This window comes from Aptenodytes patagonicus, chromosome 5 (genome assembly GCF_965638725.1).
Source record: "Aptenodytes patagonicus chromosome 5, bAptPat1.pri.cur, whole genome shotgun sequence".
NCBI classification, from domain to species: domain Eukaryota; kingdom Metazoa; phylum Chordata; class Aves; order Sphenisciformes; family Spheniscidae; genus Aptenodytes; species Aptenodytes patagonicus.
Window position 1 is genome coordinate 16,955,581 of NC_134953.1, and position 17,888 is coordinate 16,973,468.

General features: G+C 68.1%; 4 protein-coding genes across 5 annotated transcripts; 1 reads left to right on the forward strand and 3 right to left on the reverse strand.

Annotated features, from left to right (window-relative positions):
- Positions 1 to 55: 55 nt before the first annotated feature.
- MORN4 (MORN repeat containing 4) lies at positions 56 to 3,686 on the forward strand. 2 transcript variants are annotated; one of them, XM_076338104.1, is made up of 5 exons: positions 56 to 118; positions 2,043 to 2,140; positions 2,273 to 2,387; positions 2,474 to 2,583; positions 2,747 to 3,686. In XM_076338104.1, exons 2-5 carry the CDS (start codon positions 2,074 to 2,076, stop codon positions 2,893 to 2,895), a joined length of 441 nt encoding a protein of 146 aa, XP_076194219.1. In that variant the 5' UTR covers positions 56 to 118; positions 2,043 to 2,073; the 3' UTR covers positions 2,896 to 3,686. The 2 variants fall into 2 exon arrangements, with proteins under 2 accessions (XP_076194219.1, XP_076194218.1); XM_076338103.1 differs by lacking the exon at positions 56 to 118 and adding an exon at positions 487 to 527.
- Positions 3,687 to 4,095: 409 nt separating this feature from the next.
- HOGA1 (4-hydroxy-2-oxoglutarate aldolase 1) lies at positions 4,096 to 7,618 on the reverse strand. The gene is made up of 7 exons (XM_076338105.1): positions 7,376 to 7,618; positions 6,124 to 6,252; positions 5,919 to 6,046; positions 5,671 to 5,805; positions 5,404 to 5,500; positions 5,101 to 5,234; positions 4,096 to 4,523 (listed from the first exon to the last, which is right to left on the reverse strand). The coding sequence occupies exons 1-7, from the start codon at positions 7,602 to 7,604 to the stop codon at positions 4,374 to 4,376; spliced, it is 1,002 nt and encodes a 333-aa protein (XP_076194220.1). The 5' UTR covers positions 7,605 to 7,618; the 3' UTR covers positions 4,096 to 4,373.
- An 817-nt stretch (positions 7,619 to 8,435) lies between these two features.
- Positions 8,436 to 11,091, reverse strand: ANKRD2 (ankyrin repeat domain 2). The gene is made up of 9 exons (XM_076338106.1): positions 10,931 to 11,091; positions 10,432 to 10,545; positions 10,189 to 10,350; positions 9,894 to 10,001; positions 9,636 to 9,734; positions 9,308 to 9,406; positions 9,092 to 9,190; positions 8,720 to 8,818; positions 8,436 to 8,635 (listed from the first exon to the last, which is right to left on the reverse strand). The coding sequence occupies exons 1-9, from the start codon at positions 11,006 to 11,008 to the stop codon at positions 8,531 to 8,533; spliced, it is 963 nt and encodes a 320-aa protein (XP_076194221.1). The 5' UTR covers positions 11,009 to 11,091; the 3' UTR covers positions 8,436 to 8,530.
- A 1,283-nt stretch (positions 11,092 to 12,374) lies between these two features.
- Positions 12,375 to 17,695, reverse strand: UBTD1 (ubiquitin domain containing 1). The gene is made up of 3 exons (XM_076338107.1): positions 17,566 to 17,695; positions 13,410 to 13,637; positions 12,375 to 13,180 (listed from the first exon to the last, which is right to left on the reverse strand). Exons 1-3 carry the CDS (start codon positions 17,630 to 17,632, stop codon positions 12,795 to 12,797), a joined length of 681 nt encoding a protein of 226 aa, XP_076194222.1. The 5' UTR covers positions 17,633 to 17,695; the 3' UTR covers positions 12,375 to 12,794.
- Positions 17,696 to 17,888: the final 193 nt, after the last annotated feature.

Below are 17,888 nucleotides of genomic sequence, written 5' to 3' on the forward strand. Positions count from 1 at the left end.
GACGCTGGCGGCGTGGCACCGCCCGGCGGGGCGGGGGGCTGGCAGGGGAGGTGGCCGTGCCACCGCCCCTCGGCGGGACCCCCGTGGGGAGCGGTGCGGGCGGCGAGCGCGGAGCCAGGTGAGCGCGGGCCGCGGGTCCCTGCGCCGCCCGCACCGTCCGCACCGCCCCTGGGCAGGCACCGGGCCTGCGGGCACCGCCACGGATGCCCCGGTGGGGCGTGCGTGCACCGCCCGTGGGTGCATGGACACGGCGGGCCGTGGATGCATCAGCCGTGGGTGCATGGGCACGGTGGGGCGTGTATGCATCAGCCGTGGGTGCATGGACACGGCGGGGCATACAATGCATCAGCCATGGGTGCATGGACACAGTGGGCTGTGCATTCGTCAGCTGTGGGTGCATGGACACGGCGGGGCATACAATGCATCAGCCGTGGGTGCATGGACACAGTGGGCCATGCATTCGTCAGCCGTGGGTGCATGGACACGGCGGGGCGTGCAATGCATCAGCCGTGGATGCATGGACACAGGTGGGCCGTGGATGCGTCAGCCGTGGGTGCATGGACACGGCAGGGCGTGTATGCATCAGCTGTGGGTGCAATCACCACCTCTGGGCACACTACCCAGGTGTGGTGTGCATATGTCCCCCGTGGGTGCGTGGCACAGGCAGGGTGTGCCTGCATTGCCCAGGGGTGCGTGGCCCAGCTGGATCGTGCACCCCTCGCCCCTGTGCGTGGCTCCAGCCCGTGGGTGCGTGGCCCGGGCAGGTCGTGGGCTCAGAGTTGAGGTGTGCACGGCATCGCTCCTGCTTGCTGTGGCACTGTGCCTGCAGGGCTCCGGCGTGTGTGGGTGCCAGTGGGGAGACATCCAGCTGCTGAGCAGGCTAGGTTGCTCACGGGGCAAATGCTGCCTGTTCCCCGGATTAAGTCACCAGGCACAGGCCGTGCTGGTGCTGGGAGCCCTCCCCTGTGGCAGGCACTAACAGCCCCGTGGCAGCACCCTCTCCTCCTCCTGGCACTGCCGGAGGTGTCCCCAGAGGTGCTGGGCAGGCTGCAGGCTGGGGAGCCGGCGCTGAGCTCCTGGTCTCTGCCATCAGCAGAGAGCACTGTTCAGTCGCTGCTCGGCTTGGCTGGGGGCCATTTCTCCTCTGGACACAAAGCCCTTGCGAGTTCCCTGCGGTGCTCCCAGGCCCCGTGTCTGCACAGTTAGCACGGCTCAGCACCCATCTCCCCAGGGATGCGCAGACCGGTGCGAGCAGGGATACCCCCTTTTGAAGTGGGGAGCCCCTTCCCATCACAGGCACCGCCTGAGCTGCACCGGGAGCCGCCGGAGAGGCAGCACCCAGTCCGCCTGTGGGGCCAGCTCCATGCCGGTGCCTTCCCTGGGTGCTGGGGAGAGCTGTGCAGTGCAGCAGCGACTCTGGGGGTGTGCAGGGCTCTGGGGGCTGCTTGCTGTCAGCAGGCAGGTTTGCAAACCCTCGGTGGCTGAGCAAGGCCCTGGAGCCCCAGGGCTGTCCCTCTTAGGAGGAGCAGCCACTCCATCCCTGGGGGATGAGCCAGGTCTGCCCGTCTTCCACGCTGGAGCTGGACACCCCACAAGCTCTCTGCTCTCTCCCCTGAAGAGCTGGCATCGAGCACAACCCGGCAAGCGTCTCCTCCCCAAATGGAGAGCTGGAGGCGGCCCCTGGCCTGAGCCTGCTGTGGTGCAGGACCCCCTCAGGTCCTGCTGGGCAGCTGCGCCGGAGCCAGCCAGCTCCTGCCGGGCTCCTCTTCCTGCCGCTCATGTGTGTTTTACAGTGCTGTGACCCCCGTGGGCTCACATCGCCCTGAGCCCTGCCGTGGGGAGGGCAGCAACCCGAACCTGGCGGCTGGGGTTTCAGAGGCAGGGCAGGGCGGCTAAGCTACTGGGGTCACCTCCTCATCTGTTGCATGCCCCAGCAGAGCCATCCCCAGGGCAGACGCGTGAGCCGAGGGGACGTGGGGGCTCTGGGTGAGCCAGGTTGTTCCCCCCACCCAGCAGCCACCCTCTGCGCCTCTCCCTGCCAGCTCTTGCCCTGCGCTGCCGGAGGCTGTCACCATGACCCTCACCAAAGGCTCCTTCACCTACTCCAATGGGGAGGAGTACCGTGGCGAGTGGAAGGAAGGTGAGATGGGGCAGGAGGGGATGGTGCTGCCTGCGCCAGGGGCCGAGTAGCCCCCGCGTCCCTGCCCAGCACCACGCTGGGGCAGGTCCTGCCTCCATCCGTCCAGCACTGCCTGTTTCTGCCCTCACCTAGGTCGCAGGCATGGCGTTGGGCAGCTGACGTTTGCCGACGGCACCGCTTATGTGGGGCACTTCGAGAATGGGCTCTTCCACGGCTGTGGCATGCTCACCTTCCCTGACGGCTCCAGGTGAGCGTGGCACCCCCATGTACGCCCCCCCCGGGCATCCCTGCTTGCCATGGGGAGCTGCTGCCTCAGGAGCTCCTCCCGCACAGGTACGAGGGGGAGTTTGTGCAGGGCAAGTTCAACGGTGTCGGCGTCTTCACCCGCTGCGACAACATGACCTTTGAGGGCGAGTTCAAAGGCGGGCGTGTGTACGGCTTTGGTGAGTGCCCGGTGGCACGGTGTGGGCAGCCGCAGCCCCACGCGGCCCCAGCTCAGCACACCCCTGTCTGGCATCTCCCGCTCCATCCCTCTAGCCCTGGCCCCAGTCCTGGTGTGTGCTGCTCCCTGCCCCGTCACTCCTGGCCCTTCCCTCCCCTCCCCAGGTCTCCTGACCTTCCCCGACGGCTCCCACGGGGTGCCCCGTAACGAGGGCTTCTTCGAGAACAACAAGCTGCTGCGGCGGGAGAAGTGCCCAGCCGTCATCCAGAGGGCCCAGGGCGCCTCCAAGTCTGCCCACAACCTGACAGCATGACGGTGCCCACTGCAGTGGGGACCTCCCCACCGGGCACTGGCTGGCCTCGCCATCCCCGGAGCAGGGATGCAGCACTGCTGGGTGGCCCCCCTGCCCTCTGCTCGCTGGCCACCCAGCCTTGGCGGGGCTGGGGGTCCGCACCAAGCCCCCTTGCTGAACCCCTGCCGGTGGGGGGGATGGGGCCCCCTGCTCTCCACCCAAGTGCCCCAGGGCGGCCATGGTGCCTTCTCTCTCTGGCTGTAGCCCTGGCACCCACTGGAGCAGCCGGGGCCCAGCCCCTCTGCCCCCTCGGGAAGGCTGCGGACCACCAGGGCTGCCAGCCCGCCACAGGGGATGGAGCAGGGGTGCATGGGATGGGGCTGGGCCCCAACCCCACTGCCAGGATGCCTTGGCCATGGACTGCTGGCTGGACCACGTGCCTGCAGAGGGGCAGCTCCTGGCCCGCTTTGCTACCCTGGTCCTGAGGCAGGGTGGGCACCCTGTGGCCTGCGCCCTCAGCTCTGGGTGACCAGCCATCCCCTCTGCGTGCCCTGGGCAGGATGACATGGTGCCCCCGAAGGACCCGGCCTGCTCTCGGGGCCAGCCGATGGGCTGTGTACCCCTCATCCCTGTTGCAAATCCAGCCCACCCACTGCCTTGGGGACATCTGCAGCAGCATCCTTGCCAAGGGGGACTGGGGGACACCCAGCCTGGCCCGTGTCTGCTGCACGCTGGGGGAGGGCAGGATCGATGGCAAGCAAGGAGCAGGGTCAGCCGGAGCCTGGGATGAGGGGCACGAGCAGGGCTGCGTGGGGTGCCAGGGCTGGAGCAGGGGGCCTGGGCAGGGCGGGCGGGGATAGGGGCATGGCGAAGGGGCAGGCAGGGTGTGCAGCAGGCACACAGCTCCCCGTCTTGCCCCCCGCATGCATCCTTCATCTCCCCCCTGCGTGCTCACCTTCACCCCCGGTGTGGTCTGGCTGGCCGTGGCACGGGGGTCCCGGCAGCCCTCGCAGCCCAGTGGTGGGCTGCAGGGGCCGTGCCGTCCCTGCCAGTCTCTGCCCGCACCAGTCCCGTGCCTTGCCGTGACCCTGCCTTGTGCTGCTGCCTGCACGGGCCTCAGCTGAGTAAACCACGTTGCCAAATGCCCTGGGCCATGTCCTTTTTGCCGGGAGCAGGGACTGGGTGGGGGGCTGCTTGCGCGGGCAGGACTGCAGACACAGAGAGGGGGCAGCAGATTTATTCCCGGCTCACAGCACGGGGATCCATCCCTTCTCAGGTGGGGACAGCAGGACCCCAGGGGCTGGCGGGGATGCAAGGGTGGCCAGGGGGTGCTGGGTGTCCCCCCTACCCGCTCTGACCAGGGCAGCCCTGTCCATCAGAACAGAGTGAGATGGGTGGCTTTCTCCTGGCCACGTCCCAGTGTCCCCACCATGTCCCCAGCTCTGGGGCTCCCTGGCTCCCGTGCCTGCCGGATGCGGGAAGGGGCAGGGGGGGACCCCTCACAACCAGCTGTTGGTGCTGAAGGTGCCCCTCAGCTCCTCAACCTGGGGGGGGCTCAGCGGGGCCAGGGGTGCACGGCAGGGACCCCCGTAGTAGCCAAACCACTCCATGGCCTTCTTCAGCCCTGGGATCCCGAACCGGCGGGTGACCTGCGGGAGGGAGGGTGCAAGGACTTGCCGGCTCCCGTGGGACAGGGCGGCACACTCCATGGGCCCTGCTCCTGCCGACCCAGCTCCTTGCTCACCATCACATCCTCATGTGGGGCTGCAAGGCTGGGCCGGGTGTGGGGTGGCTGCAGCCCCCCCCATGAAGTGCCCACCATGGGGTGGGGGCGCAGAGCACGGCCATGCAGGGGAGCACCCCTGTAGCATGGTGGACTCTTTGCAGCAGGGACGGGCCACCCCGCACTGGGGTGGGGGGGCCTGGAGAGAAGCAGCTCTTCCCCCCGTTACTGCCTATAAATAGCTGGCAAGGCTCCCACGGGGGGTCAGGGAGGTGCCCACTGCCAGCGGACAGGCTGTTCCTGGCACGGCAGAGCTGGCATTTCCCACCCTGCCACCTCCTGCCCAGCTTGGCTTGCCGGCCGGGTGCCGTGCCATCCTGTCCCCTCTGGACCACCACTCCACTCCCCGCAGCCCCAGGGACCTCCATCCTTTGCTCCCCCCCGGCTCTGCCATGGCCCAGCACCCCCACCCCTCAGCATCCCAGGGGGTGCTGCCTGCTCACCGCCACGTTGGGCTCGATGAGCCGGTGCTGCAGGTCGCGGGCCTCCTGCCAGCGGCCCTCACGGCACAGGTGGTCCAGTTGGCACAGCGGGGCTCCCAGGACATTGGCGAGGGCACAGACCCCCCCAGAGGCACCTGGGGACACCAGGGCACGTTGGCAGCCAGCTTGGCATGCTATGCCCAGCCAGCACCTCCTGGGCATCACCACCCCTCGCCTGCCTCCCCCTGCCCGACTGCCAGTCCCTGCCACTGCCCCCAGGGCAGCACCCCGTGCCCCTGGCCGAGCAGGGGCAGCAGCACCTACCCAGGGCGTAGCTCGCCAGTAGGAAGCCAGCCGATCCTGCCAGCACCTGGAAATCCTCCTGCCGTGTCTTGTGGACCATCAGCCCCATGCGGGTGATCTGGGGAGAGACACACTGTGCCCTGGGCAGGCATCACCCCATCCCCCCACCGCAGGGCTCCTGCCAGCACCCCTGGGGTCCGGGGAAAGGCTGTGAGTCCCAGCTCCCCATTCCCAGCTTGGGGACAGGTTTGGTGGCAGTGAGCCCCGGGAAAGCCCTGCCCCACTCACATCCCCACCGCTGTCCTTGATCCCAAGGATGTTGGGGTGCTGAGCCAGGGCAACGACAGCCTCCAGGGGCAGGTCCAGGCCGGTGTTGGCAGGGACGCTGTAGAGCACCACGGGGATGGGGGATGCGTCGGCAACCTGCAGGCAGCCAGGCAGAGCTCAGCAGCTGGGATGGGTTGAAGACGTGCGGGACGCGCTCCCCATCCCGCTGCCCCGGCCAGGGCTGCCAGTGGGCACCAGGCATGACTCACCTCCGTGTAGTGCTGGACCAGGGCAGTGCTGGTCATGGCTCCCCGGTAGTAGCAGGGTGTCACGACCAGTGCCACGTCGGCCCCCGCCTCTGCCATGCTGACCGTCAGCTCGATGGTGGCCTGGGTGGCTAGGGAGGAGGCAGAGGGGTGAGGGATGCTCCGGGGGAACACACATGGCCCCCGCGCTGCCCACGCAGGCACTCACATTCACAGCCTGAGCCGGCCAGCAGCAGGCGGTCCCTGGGCAGAGCCCGGCGCACACAGCTCACCATCTGCAACCGCTCGTGGGGTGCCAGGTAGGGGTACTCCCCATTGGAGCCCAGCACCACCAGCCCTGAAACACAAACATGGGGAGGGAAAGGCTCGGGCACAGAGGCGGGGTGCCCATGGGGCAGCCGTCCCTGCCCTCTCCGCACCCTACTCTTGGGTGGGCACCAGGCACCCAGAGCAGCCTGATACCCACATCCAGCAGCGCCCTTGGGCCAGGAGGCTCCCACAGGTGCCCTGCAAAGCCCTGGGCTCCCCCACAAAGGCCACATGTGGGTATGTGCCCCCCAGATGGCAGTGCCCACCTGCACCGCACTGAGCACCAGCAGTGCCATCCCCTACCCAGGCACCCTCGTGCATGCCATGCATGCACCCTGTGGGCTGAGCACGCCGCTTGCTCGCCTCCATCCCCAGAAACCACCCCACACAGCACTGCTAGCGAGGCATTTATTGGTGCCCACAGCCAGGCTGTGCCACCCTGTCCCTGGCTGGGGCACACAGACCCCCTCTTCCTTGGGACCCCGCCAGTGCCATGGACACGCGCAGGCCAGCTCCAGCCTGGCACTGCCGGGCTCTGCCGTGGCATCCAGGGCCTCAGGGTGCCAGGTACCCCCATCACCCTCACTCCCTTTCTCACTGCTGGGCACCCAGGCAGGGCTCTGCAGCCCACAGCGTGACCTCTCCTGTCTCCGTCCCCACAGCCCTGGCCTCACAGCCTGGTCAGAAGAGGGGAGACCCCAGGGCACATCCCTGTGACCCCCAGCCTCTTCCTGCAGCCCCTCTCCTCCCATCCATCCATCCTGGGCAATCAACAGATACACATCCTGTGGTGCTGAATTTGTGTGAGTGTGCACGGGTGTGCAAGCACACCTATGGGACAGAGGGTAGGTGCAAGCCTGCAGCTACATGTGGAGGATGTGTGCGAGCCTGCACATATGTGGAGCATGCATGCAAGCAGGCACTGGAGTGTGGCGGGGGTGTGCAAGGACACACGCATGTGCCTGGGCACATGCTGTGCAAAGGGCCCTGGGTGGGTCACCCAAGGGGCTCCCAGCCCCGGAACAAAGTCCAGCTGGAGGCTGAGCACCCTTGGGAAGCTGGCAGGGTGTCTGCACGCTGCTGCACAGCCCCTGTGGTGGGCAGGGGTCTGGCAGGAGCCTTCACGAAGAGGGGCAGTGGGCAGCATTTACCTCGGAAGGGGATGCTGGCATAGCGGTGCAGGTTCCCCTCCAGCCGGGCATAGTCCACCTCCTGCGTGGGCGAGAAGGGGGTGGTGAGGGGCGGGAAGATGCCCCTGAGGTCGAGCGTGTGCCCTGGTCCCGAGGGGGTGCTGAGCCCCCGGCGCTGCCTGGGGGCTGCCTGGCGCAGAGCTGCCAGGGCGGGCCGGAGTGGCAAAGCAAGGCGGTTGCTGAGGGCCATGGTGGATGGGTGCTGCTGCCAGCCCTGCTGCCCGCCCCACTGCGGGGCTGTTAATGTTTGACGGGGCACGTGAAGGACCTGCAGCCCAGCTGGGTGGACAGCAAGGGGGGTGGTACCGCCTGAGGTCAGGGTGCTTCCCCCCCATCCAGGAGCTGGCCGCAGGAGCTCAGCACCCCTCCGGGTGAGCCCCAGCTGTGCTTTCCCTTCCGCTTGCCAGCCCTGGCAGCCATCCCTGTGCCACCTAGGGGGCTGGGCTGCAAGGCCAGGGCTGGACCAGGCACTCGGGGAGTCCCGGGGCTGTGAGCAGTGTTTGCCCGCTCCGGGTGTTGGTGTAGGGTCTCCTGTAAACAGGTGAGCGGGAGCATTTCTGGGTAGGGAGCAATGAGCACTGCTCTTGGCAGAAGTGACCCATCCTGCAAAGGGGCCACCGTGTCCTCCCGGGGACGGCTCCAGCGGGGAAGGCAGGAGAATGAGCAGCCATGCAGCCCCGTGGAGTGGCTGCCCGGCAGGGGTGTGACTGCTGCTCCCTGGCACAACCCCAGCCTCCAGCACAGCGCGGCCCCACGTTGAGCCACCCTCGCCAGAGTTTTCCTCCCTGAGCTTGCCTGGGTGGGACTTTGAAGCACTGCGAGCAGTCAGGACATCCCCCAGTGAGGAGTTCCACCCTTGAACCACTGGTGTCCTGGCCCTGCGGTGTCACCAACACCCGAGTCCCTATGCTGCAGGGTACGTCCATGCTGCCAGATAACCCAGCTCCCCGGATAACCCAGCTCCCCCCGCCCCATTGCCCCCAACGCAGGCTACCCAGCCCCGCAGCCCCCTGGAGCTGAATGCTGCTCTTTGCTGGCTTTTATTGACACGGGTGAGTCTTGGCTGGATCCTGCTCCTTGGAGCCAAGTCCAGTCCCGGGTCCCTGCCCGGTGCTGTCATGCAGGGACGTCCGTCTCCCCCTGCGGCTGTTCCTTGGTCTCCAGCGCCTGGCGCGTGTCCACCTGCCACTGCTGCACCAGGTCTGTCGGGGTCTTGCCAGTCTGCAAGAATGGGCAGAGGCTGGGGCCGGGGTGGCGCGACATGGTGGGGCAGCAAATGGCCCTGGCGCCAGCCCCCCAGCTCACCTCATTCTTGGCCATCATGTCAGCCCCATGCAGGATCAGCATTTTGATGATCTTGTAGCGGCTGAGCCGTGTGGCGTCGTGAAGTGCCGTGTCGCCTTCCTGCGAGAGGCGCAGCCTGGCTAGGGATTGTGGCCCAGCTCCGGGGAGAGGGACCACCTGCCTGTCCCCAGCACTGCTCCCTAGCTCCCCGCACAGCCACCTCCCCACGGTGACAAGGGGAACAGTGCCCAGCCCAGCCCTGGCTGCAGCTGCCGGCACCTGGGGGCAGGGACGTGCCCTGCTGTGGGTGCTGGGAGCCCCTGGAGGGGTCAGATGAGGGATGAGGGATCGGCATTGCCCCCCCAGTGCTGGCTGCGCAGCCGTGGCACTCACCCTGTCTGGGGAGTTGATGTTCACCCCGCAGTGTATGAGGTGCTCCACGATGTCGGGATGCCCAGTCCGGGTGGCCACATGGAGGGGGGTGCTGAGCAGCTTGGGGGGGGAGGAGATGGACACCAGAGGGGATCAGCACCCACCCCTGCTAACCCAACACAGGGCCAGCCCATGCCCCTGGCACAGCCCCATGCCCCCGGGCTTTGCCCCACACACCTTGTCCTTCAGGTTGAGATCTGCCCCGTGGTCCTGCAGCAGCTTGACGGCATCCAGGTGACCACCCCGGCAGGCCCAGTGCACGGCAGTGCAGTCCAGCTGGGTACACAAAGCCACATCACGGCAGGGGACACCCCCACCCTGTGTCTGTTCCCCACCCCACCCAGTTCCCATGCCCGGGCTGAGCTGACAGAGCGCTGCCCGTGGCCACCTTGGCGGTGGGGACAGCACTGCCCTGCGGCGCGGACCCCAACCCTGCTGTTGCTCTGGCTGCATTGTGCCCGGAGGCTCAGGCCGTCATGGAGCTGGGGGCAGGATCCAGCCTCACCCGGTCCCTGAAGTCGACGGTCGCCCCACTGTCCAGCAGCTTCTGCAGGATGTCTGTGTGTCCCTCCAGCGAGGAGCGGTGCAGGGCCGTGCGGTGGAACTGGGGAGACGAAGCGCCACATTGGTGGCTGGATCCATCCCCCCAGCCCAGCTGTACCCCCAGCCCCATCCTGGGGGTCCCAGCCCCTGCCAGTGGGCACGGAGGGGCATGGTGGCAGGGCGCAGGCAGGGGGTGGCCAGCGGCCATGGGGGACACTACCTCATCACACGTGTCAGGGGAGCCACCATCTGCCAGAAACTTCTCGATGACGTGCATCTTGCCCTGGACAGCAGCTCGCAGGAAGGTCTCTGGCTCCACAGGACCCTCCTGGTGGTGGGACAGGCTCAGGGCTGGGGCGTCCAGGGACACGGGAGAGGGGACAACATGGGGGTCCCCCTGCTCTGCTTCCCTGGGGAGGTCCCCAGCTGGCAGGGTGACCCAGGGGCTGGCCCATGGGGGCTCCAGCCCCTGTCCCAGCAGGCCCCCTTCCGCACCCCGGGACCCCCTGACGTACGATCTCCAGGGGCTCAGGTGGCGGAGGGGGCTCGGGGGTGGCCGCCCGCTCCTCCCGGCGCTGCCGGCGCTGCTTGCGGAGCTCGATGAGGCGCTGGATGCTCCCCACGTCAATGATCTCCCGCCGCAGGTCCACTGAGCTCTTCCGCACCCGCTCCTGGCCCTGGGGGGGAAACGCAGTGCCCCGTTTGCCTTCTCTGTGCCCAGCTGCTCCCCAGCCCCCCCACGCCCCAACCCCCCTCACCTTGACGGCCTCGAGACCCCGGTTCCTGGGGCCACGGCGTTTCTCCTCCTCCAGCTCGGGTGTACTCATCCGCTCCACGGCCAGCGGCTCCCGTGCACCATCCCCTTTGAGTCGCTGTATGGGCACGGGGGGGGGGGCTGCACGGTCTTGGCTGGGCACAGAGCAGCCCCACCACCACCGTCCCCAGCCCACCGGTGGAGGTGGCTCTGGGCACGGTTCGCAGCTTGCTGCTGAGGTCTACGGGATGCCCGGCAGCCCTTGGGCTTGCGCTTGCCCACCTGCCCTACTTGGCAAGCTGGGCACCTGCCTGCTGCTCGGCTCTGCCCCATGGGCAAGAGCTCCCGTGTTGGGAACCTGATGCCGCTGAGAGCCCTTGGCCACCTTGCTGCATCTCCTGGGATGGCAGGTCGGTGCCAGCCTCCTCACATCCGAGTCCCTAAGGATGGACACAGCACAAGGCAGGTCCCTGTCAGCAGGTCCACCTGCCCTATGGACCCACCTTCTCCTCCTCCTCCTCCTCCTCCTCCGCCAGCTTCTGCTCAATGAGCTCCTTGGCCCGTTGCACGTCCAGCTCCATGTCTGCCTGCGGTACACAGCCCCGTGCAGGATGCGGCCTCTCCTCCTCGCTAGCACGGGCAGGGAGTGCCCGGCCCTGGCTCCCAGCACTGCCGGCGGCTCCGCTGGCCGCGGGGCTTTATGCCGCCAGCCCCTCCGTCCCGCGGCCCAAGGGCACTGACAGCTGTGGCTGCTCCACATGACTTGGGCAGCTTTGCCATGAGCTCACCCTCCTGCTTTCTGGTGGCCCTGGCTCACCTCCCTGGCCCTGCACCCTCTTAAAGAGACCCACTGCCCCCCCATGGGCTGGCTGGGACCCCCGTGCTGGGTGCAGGGAGCTGGGGTGTGCACAGCCCACGGCAGCCAGTCCAGAGAGGCTCAACAGAGCAGGGACACGGTCGGGGGTCGCCCTGCAGGTCCTGTGCCACCCACCCTGGGTGGCCAGGATGCTCCCTGTGGCTCCTGTCACCTATCCCCATGCAACCAGATGCTGCGGCACCCACCAGCATCTCCCAGGGCTCCCTGGCACCCAGGGGGGTTGCCACCCACCACAAAAGGAGGCAATGGGCCCCCTCAAACCTCTCAGCCAGTAGCAGGCAGCACACGATGCCGGGAGCCATGACCCCTCCGTGCCGCTTTGGAGGATGACCTCAGGTGCGGAGCGTCCCGAGCAGCCCTGCCAGGGTCCCAGTGGCAGCCCAGCCTCCCCCACTGCGCACGGGCAGCCTGGCAGCAGGGCCGGCCGCACATGGGGCCAGCAGGCAGAGCCGGCAGCTATTCCTGGCAGCCAGGACATTGTTCAGCCCCCATAGGCTTTGCTCTCCCCCTTTGTAAGATGAGGCCAGCACTGCCCTGTGCTGGGACAGTTAATGCGCTGGGCACTGGCTGCCAGCACAGGACCTGGGGGAGGGACAGATGGGGACACATCACTGTCACCCTCTCGGGCAGTTCCCAGGGACACCCTTGGGTGTCCTGTCCCATGGGTGCCACAGCCTCCGGCTGCAGAAAGGCGCCATTTTCACCAGGACAGGTGATGGAGGCCGCGAAGGTGGTCCTAGGACCATTCCCCTCTGTGGACTGTCCCACCTAGCCCCGAGGCAGGCACAGGCTGAAACCTCTGGAGAACACCGGGAAAAGAAGGCGGTGGCTCCATGCCGGCAAGCAGCAGGGATGGCAATGGGATGATGGCGGCAGTGCTGTGGAAGTGTCCAGGCAGGCAAAGAGCCGGGGCTAGTGGGACAGGGTGGCACTGGGGAGCAGAGCTGGGGCACCCAGGCTCTCCCCGGCCACCCTGTGCCCATCCCAACATGGGAGCAGATGTAGGACAGGCACAACATCCTCCCGTGGCTGTGGGTGACAGCCCCCCCAGCCTACCCCAGGGACAGAGGAAGGATGAAAAGGCTTTATTGATAAATACAGACTATGTACAGAGGGGAGACATCTCTACCCAGCCCAGCACCCTGGGGCCTCCTGGCCAGGGGGAGCCAGAGCCCAGCAGGTCACGGCCTCTCCCCGCCAGCACAGCCCAGCAGCCAGGCCCCGGCCGTGCCGACCCCCCCAGAGACATTTGGTCTCGAACCTCCTGCAGCAAACACAGCATGTGCCGATGTCCCCAGCCGAGAGAGGCCACTGTAGCAGCACAGCCCCACGCAGCACTTCCTGGGGGGTCACCTGGGTGGGGGGGCAGCCTGGGGGGGGAGCAGGGACTGCCCCTGCTCCGGCAGGGCTGGGACATGGCCTGGTGCATCCCCAGAGGTGCCACTGCCCCCCAGCCCCCTGCCCTCTCCCCACAACCAGTGGGGGGGGGCTCAGGTCCTGGGCGGCAGGGGCTGGTTGATGATCACTTGCACAACAAAATCCTTCTGGATCTTGGTCTCCTGCAGCCGCGTGCGGTCAGTGAGCAGCTTGCCCGAGAAGAACCAGCGCTGCCAGGCCAGGTCGATGCCCTCCTGTGCCTGCAGCTGCTTCTTCAGCTGCCCAATTGTGTCACCCATGCTGGCGCTGAGTCGCAGGTCCTTGCCGGTGGAGAGCCGCACCTTGAGGGCGAACTCCCGCCGGGTGTTGGGCAGGGGCTCGGCCGGCTCCACCGGCTCCTCCTCACTCCGCTCCAGGATCAAGTTGACAGGAGGTGCCAGGCAGTAGACAGGCAGCTGGTACCGGTTGCCCAGCTCGTCATAGCACTCCGTCAGAGACCCTGGGGACGGCAGGGTGAGATGCTGTGGGTGAGCATCCCCATGGACCCCCCAAATGGGGATGGGGCCACCCCAGGCAGTGGGGCAGAGCCCATCTTGCCCCCCTTGGCTGGGCTGAGCTGCGTGGATGGCAGCTGGGAACCCCTCTCCTCTCCAACCCAGCACCCTGATGTGCTTGGACGTGGGGCACTCAGCACCCACCCTACCCACACCCCCGGTGCCGTCCCTCACCATGGGGTAGGGTGATGCTGGCTCCATCAAGGATGGCCTGGGCCAGGCTGTGGTCATTGGCCTCCACGGCATAGGCAGCTGCCTTCAGAGCATCCCAGATCTCCTTGCGGCCCTCGAAGGCGGGAGCCGTGTCCCAAAACTCGTCCCGCTTGCTGCGCAGCTGCCCATCCGTCATGGGGTAGTCGCTCTTCCACTTGGGACGCTCCTTCTTCAGGGGCTCATTGCGGCCTGGGGAGGGGGGGATGCTCAGCCAAGAGATGGGGCTCCCCCTTGGGCCCCAAGCCCCCCACCTCCCCATCCCCATGGGCTCCCGGGGACCCCTCACACCATGCACAACAGTGTCCGAGGGACTGCCCTGCCCAGCACAGGACAGTCCCCAACACAGTCAGGGGGAACTTGGCTAAAGCTAGCCCTGCCCAAGGTCCCATTGGCCCCATAGCAGCCACCCCCACAAGCAACATCCTTTGCCCCCAGGAGGGACACGGGCTCTTGTCCCCACGCTAGGGGGACCAGCCCCCGACCCGCGGGGCCTTGGGGCCCTTTGAGGCAGAGCAGTATTTATAGCTTGGGGAATTAGCCAGGAAATAAGCTGGTGAGTCAGAGCAGGAAGGGGATTACGGGGGCTGAGCCGCAGCCCTGGCGGGGGTGGCAAGACTTCTCCATCCTCTCTGCCCACCCCAGGGTGGCAGGGACCAGCTCCAGGCAAGACGGCAGGCACACAGCATCCAGGGCACCAGGGGGGCAAAGGGCATCTCCGGGGTGGGGGGCTGCCAGCCTGCAGCAGCCCCAGCAATGGACTAAACTGAGCAGGCTCTCCATGAAACAGCCCCCAACCACATCCCCAGGAACCCCCAGCAGCCGACACTGCCCAGGGCACAGCAGCAGGGGTCTCAGCCACCCCCGTGCCAGCCCTACACCACCCTGCCCTCCCTACACCAGGCTGTGGCCCCATGGGAACAGCCCCGTCCTGAAGCGTGGGGCAGGAAGGAGCTGTTTTCACTCCCAGCTGAGCAGGGGACAATGAGTGACAACAGCTCCTTCCTGCCTCCCCTCCTCCCCAGGGCAGCCAGCCAGCACCCTTCCTGCAGGGACGGACATGAGGGATGTGGAGCCCCAGCCAGGCAGGAAGGATGCCTGTGCCCGCACAGCGACCTGCCAGGCAAGGTAATGCCACGCACCCCAGCTGCTGGGGACAGCCACCACCACCAGTTGTGGGCTGAGCCATGTCCCCCAGGTGGCTTTTCCTGGACAAGCATGCTACATGATCTTTTTTTTGTACCAGTCCTGTCCCACCCCGTCCAAGACCACTGGAGCCAGCACAGCACCTACTTTCCCAGCAAGCACCCGACCCAGAGCTGGACGCAACATGTGGCACCCACCCCGGGAGTCCCCATGGGGCACAAGAGCTCAGCTACCCGGGGGCTGGACACTGAGCATCCCTGATGGACAGCATCCTGCCTGCACCCGCATCCCCAGAGGAGTGAGGGCAGCCGGCTGCAGCCAGCACTGCCGATTCAGCAGTCACGGTGCCAGGCAGGAGCGATTTGCAGCACCGCAGGACAGAGCAAGGTCGGAGGCGGCACCTGCCCCAGGAGCGCGGCGGAGCAGCGGTCACGGCCAGCCTGAAGGACACGGACGGGACCGCGTCTCCACGCTGCTGCAGCCACTGGGCCAGGGCGTGCGTCCTTACAGCTGGGACCATCATGCACGGTGGGACTCCCAGCCAGCACCGTGCCCCCGGCTTCGCTCACAGCAAAGGGAAGAGGCTGGCCCAAGTGAGGCAGCACGATCAGAGCAGCAGGGCCTGGTTGGGGCCGCTCCACGTGGGCAGGCATGCCTGGCAGCCTTGCCCAGGTAGGCAGGGGCTAAGCCTTGTCTATTTATTGCTGCTGCCCAGCCGGGCCCCGCAGACTCTAATCACCTCCCACCGCTCTATTCCTGGCCCCTTGTGCAACCTTCCGCCCCTGCCTGCCATGGCAGCACCGCCGGACAGGTCTGGCCGCTCACTGCGCCCGGACTCGAGCCAACAGGATCTGGCCAGCAGCCTGCCTACCTCCTGCCCTGTGCCTGCAGTGCCATGCCTGCAGCTCAGCCCCCCCTGCGGTGCCCTGGTGCAGGGACCCCCAGGCAGGAGGCTGTGCCCCAGCTTGCTTCCTGCCCAGCTGGATCCCCAGGGAGAGCCAGGCAGCCCCAACCGGCAGGTCCTGGAGGCCGGCTCAGTCCCAGAGGAGATGCCAGCCAGATGGTACGCGACACCGCTTCCAGCAGTGCTGGCTGGTCCCCTCCTGGGCCAGGCAGGGTTGGGATGCTGCATGCCACTGGCACCTCCTGCTCCTCCTGCTGCAGCAAGCTGGCCACCCCGCAGACAATGCTGTCACCTGCTGTGGGGAGCCCTGGCAGGACCCCTCTGCAGGAAGGCACAGCGATCCCCAGCGAGGGCAGGAGCTGGCCGGGCAGGCAGGCTGCTTAGCAGAGCCCCCTGTGGCAGCAGAGGCGGGCAGGCAGAGCACCCCTCCCTGCCGACAGCAGGTCCTCAAGTGCTGGGACCTGCCGGCCCGGGGCAGTGTCCCCATACTGCAGGTGAAGGCAGCTGCAGCCTTGCTTCATCCTCCACCACCTGCTGAGTGGCTCCCATGGGCTGGTGGCACCATGCAAGCAAGGGCAGGAGCCAGCCTGGGCACCCCAGCACCGGGGATGGCCCCACTCCCCCGGGAAGGGACATGCTGCAAGAAAGTGGCAGCAGCTGCCAGAGGCACAGGGGCACCAGGAGGGGACCATGACCCATCCCAGGAGAGCCTGGCAGGGGGTGAGTAGTGGTGATGGAGACACAGGCAGCTGTTTCCAGGCACAGGAGGGGAGCACACAGATCCAGATGTTGGGATCCAACCCCCCCAACCACAGCAGCCCCGAGTTATGAGGCAATGGCCACACATCCCCACCGAGCTGAGCGAACAGTCGGTCAGAGACCTAGGTCTCACTGACACCCACAAGAAGGCACCTGCACCCCTGGGAGCCAGAGCGTGACGGGGTGGGGGGCTGCGGCCCCAGGGGGAGCAGGGCTGCTGGCTCCATGGGGGGCCATCACCCTAAACCGAGCCAGCAGGGCATCCCCGGGGTGGGCTGGCACTCCTGGAGCCCCGCACGGTGGGGACAGCTCCCCACGGGCAGCGGGCACAGCCGGACCCGGCAGCCACAGCACCCTGCACGTATTGCCGGAGCGGCGGGCACCGTCCCATGGGAAAGCCTCCCTCCCTCCCGCCTGCATCCCAGCTGCGGGCGAGGGCCGGGGCGCCCCGTCCCCGAGCACACGCTTCCTGCTCCTCCTCTCCCGCCGCCTACCACCGCTTTGCCATAAACACGGTAATTACCGGCTGCGATTGCACCGGCCGGGGAGGCGGGCGAGGGGAAGGCAGGCGTGATTCACCCCGCCGGCCCACGTCCCCTCCGCCGGCAGGTAGCCATGCCCATCCCCGTGGCCTCCGGGACAGCATCCTGGGGAGGTGCCTCATGGCACCCAGGTACCCAGCTGCCGGTAACTCCGGGGAGCCGCGGGGCTGCACCAGCCCCCCCCGCGCCGCCGCTGCTCTCCGGACCCGCGGTCGGGTCCCCGGCACCTCCCGAAACCCCGGGGAAGCAGGGACGGGGCTGTCCCCGTCGGCAGCAGCCCGGTGTACGGGCACCGCTGACCCCGGGCAGGCAGGGCGCGGGCAGGGACCCAGCAGTTTGCAGGACGCGGCGTGCCGGGGGACACTGCCGAGCCCAAACCGGGGGCGCCCACCACCCTGCCGCCCCCCCCGGGACACCCCCTCCCCGGGAGGAGCCGGGGACCGGCGGGGCCGGGCAGGACGCGCCGTGCACCCCAGCCTTGACCCTGCAACATCCCCGGGGCGCCGAGACGGGAGCCGCGGTGCCTGCGCGCTCCCGGGGCCGCGCACCGGACCAGAACCCCCGGTGCCCGGGGACCCCTGGGGGCGCAGAACGGCTCCCGGGGGTGTGCACGGAACAGCCCCCCCCGCGCCCACGGACTGCGCCCCTCCGGTGCCCACGCTCCCCCCGCGCCCGCCACCCCCAGGGGTACACGGGGCCCTCCCCACGGCGCCCGCGATCCGAGGGGTGCCCAGACGGGGACGGCCCCGGCGGGCCCGGCCCCGCTCACCTGCTCGCTTGCGGGGGTTCCCGGCGGCGGGCCGTTCCCGGCGCTGCCGCCCCACGCAGCCGCCCATGGCGGGGCTCAACGGCGGCGGCGGCGCTCGGCATGGGGCCGAGCCGGCTCCGCGCTGCGCCCGACCGCGGGGCTCGGCGCCGTGCAGCCGCACCGCCCGGTTCTGAGCGCCGGGGCCGCCCCGCCGCCGGAGACACCTCGCGCCGCGCCCCGCCCCGCCCCCCCAGGTGCGCATGTGACCGCCCGCACCGGCCCCGGCCCCGGCCCCGCCAGCGGCCCCGCCCACGTGCGCGCGCCTGCCCGCTGCCGCAGCGCTT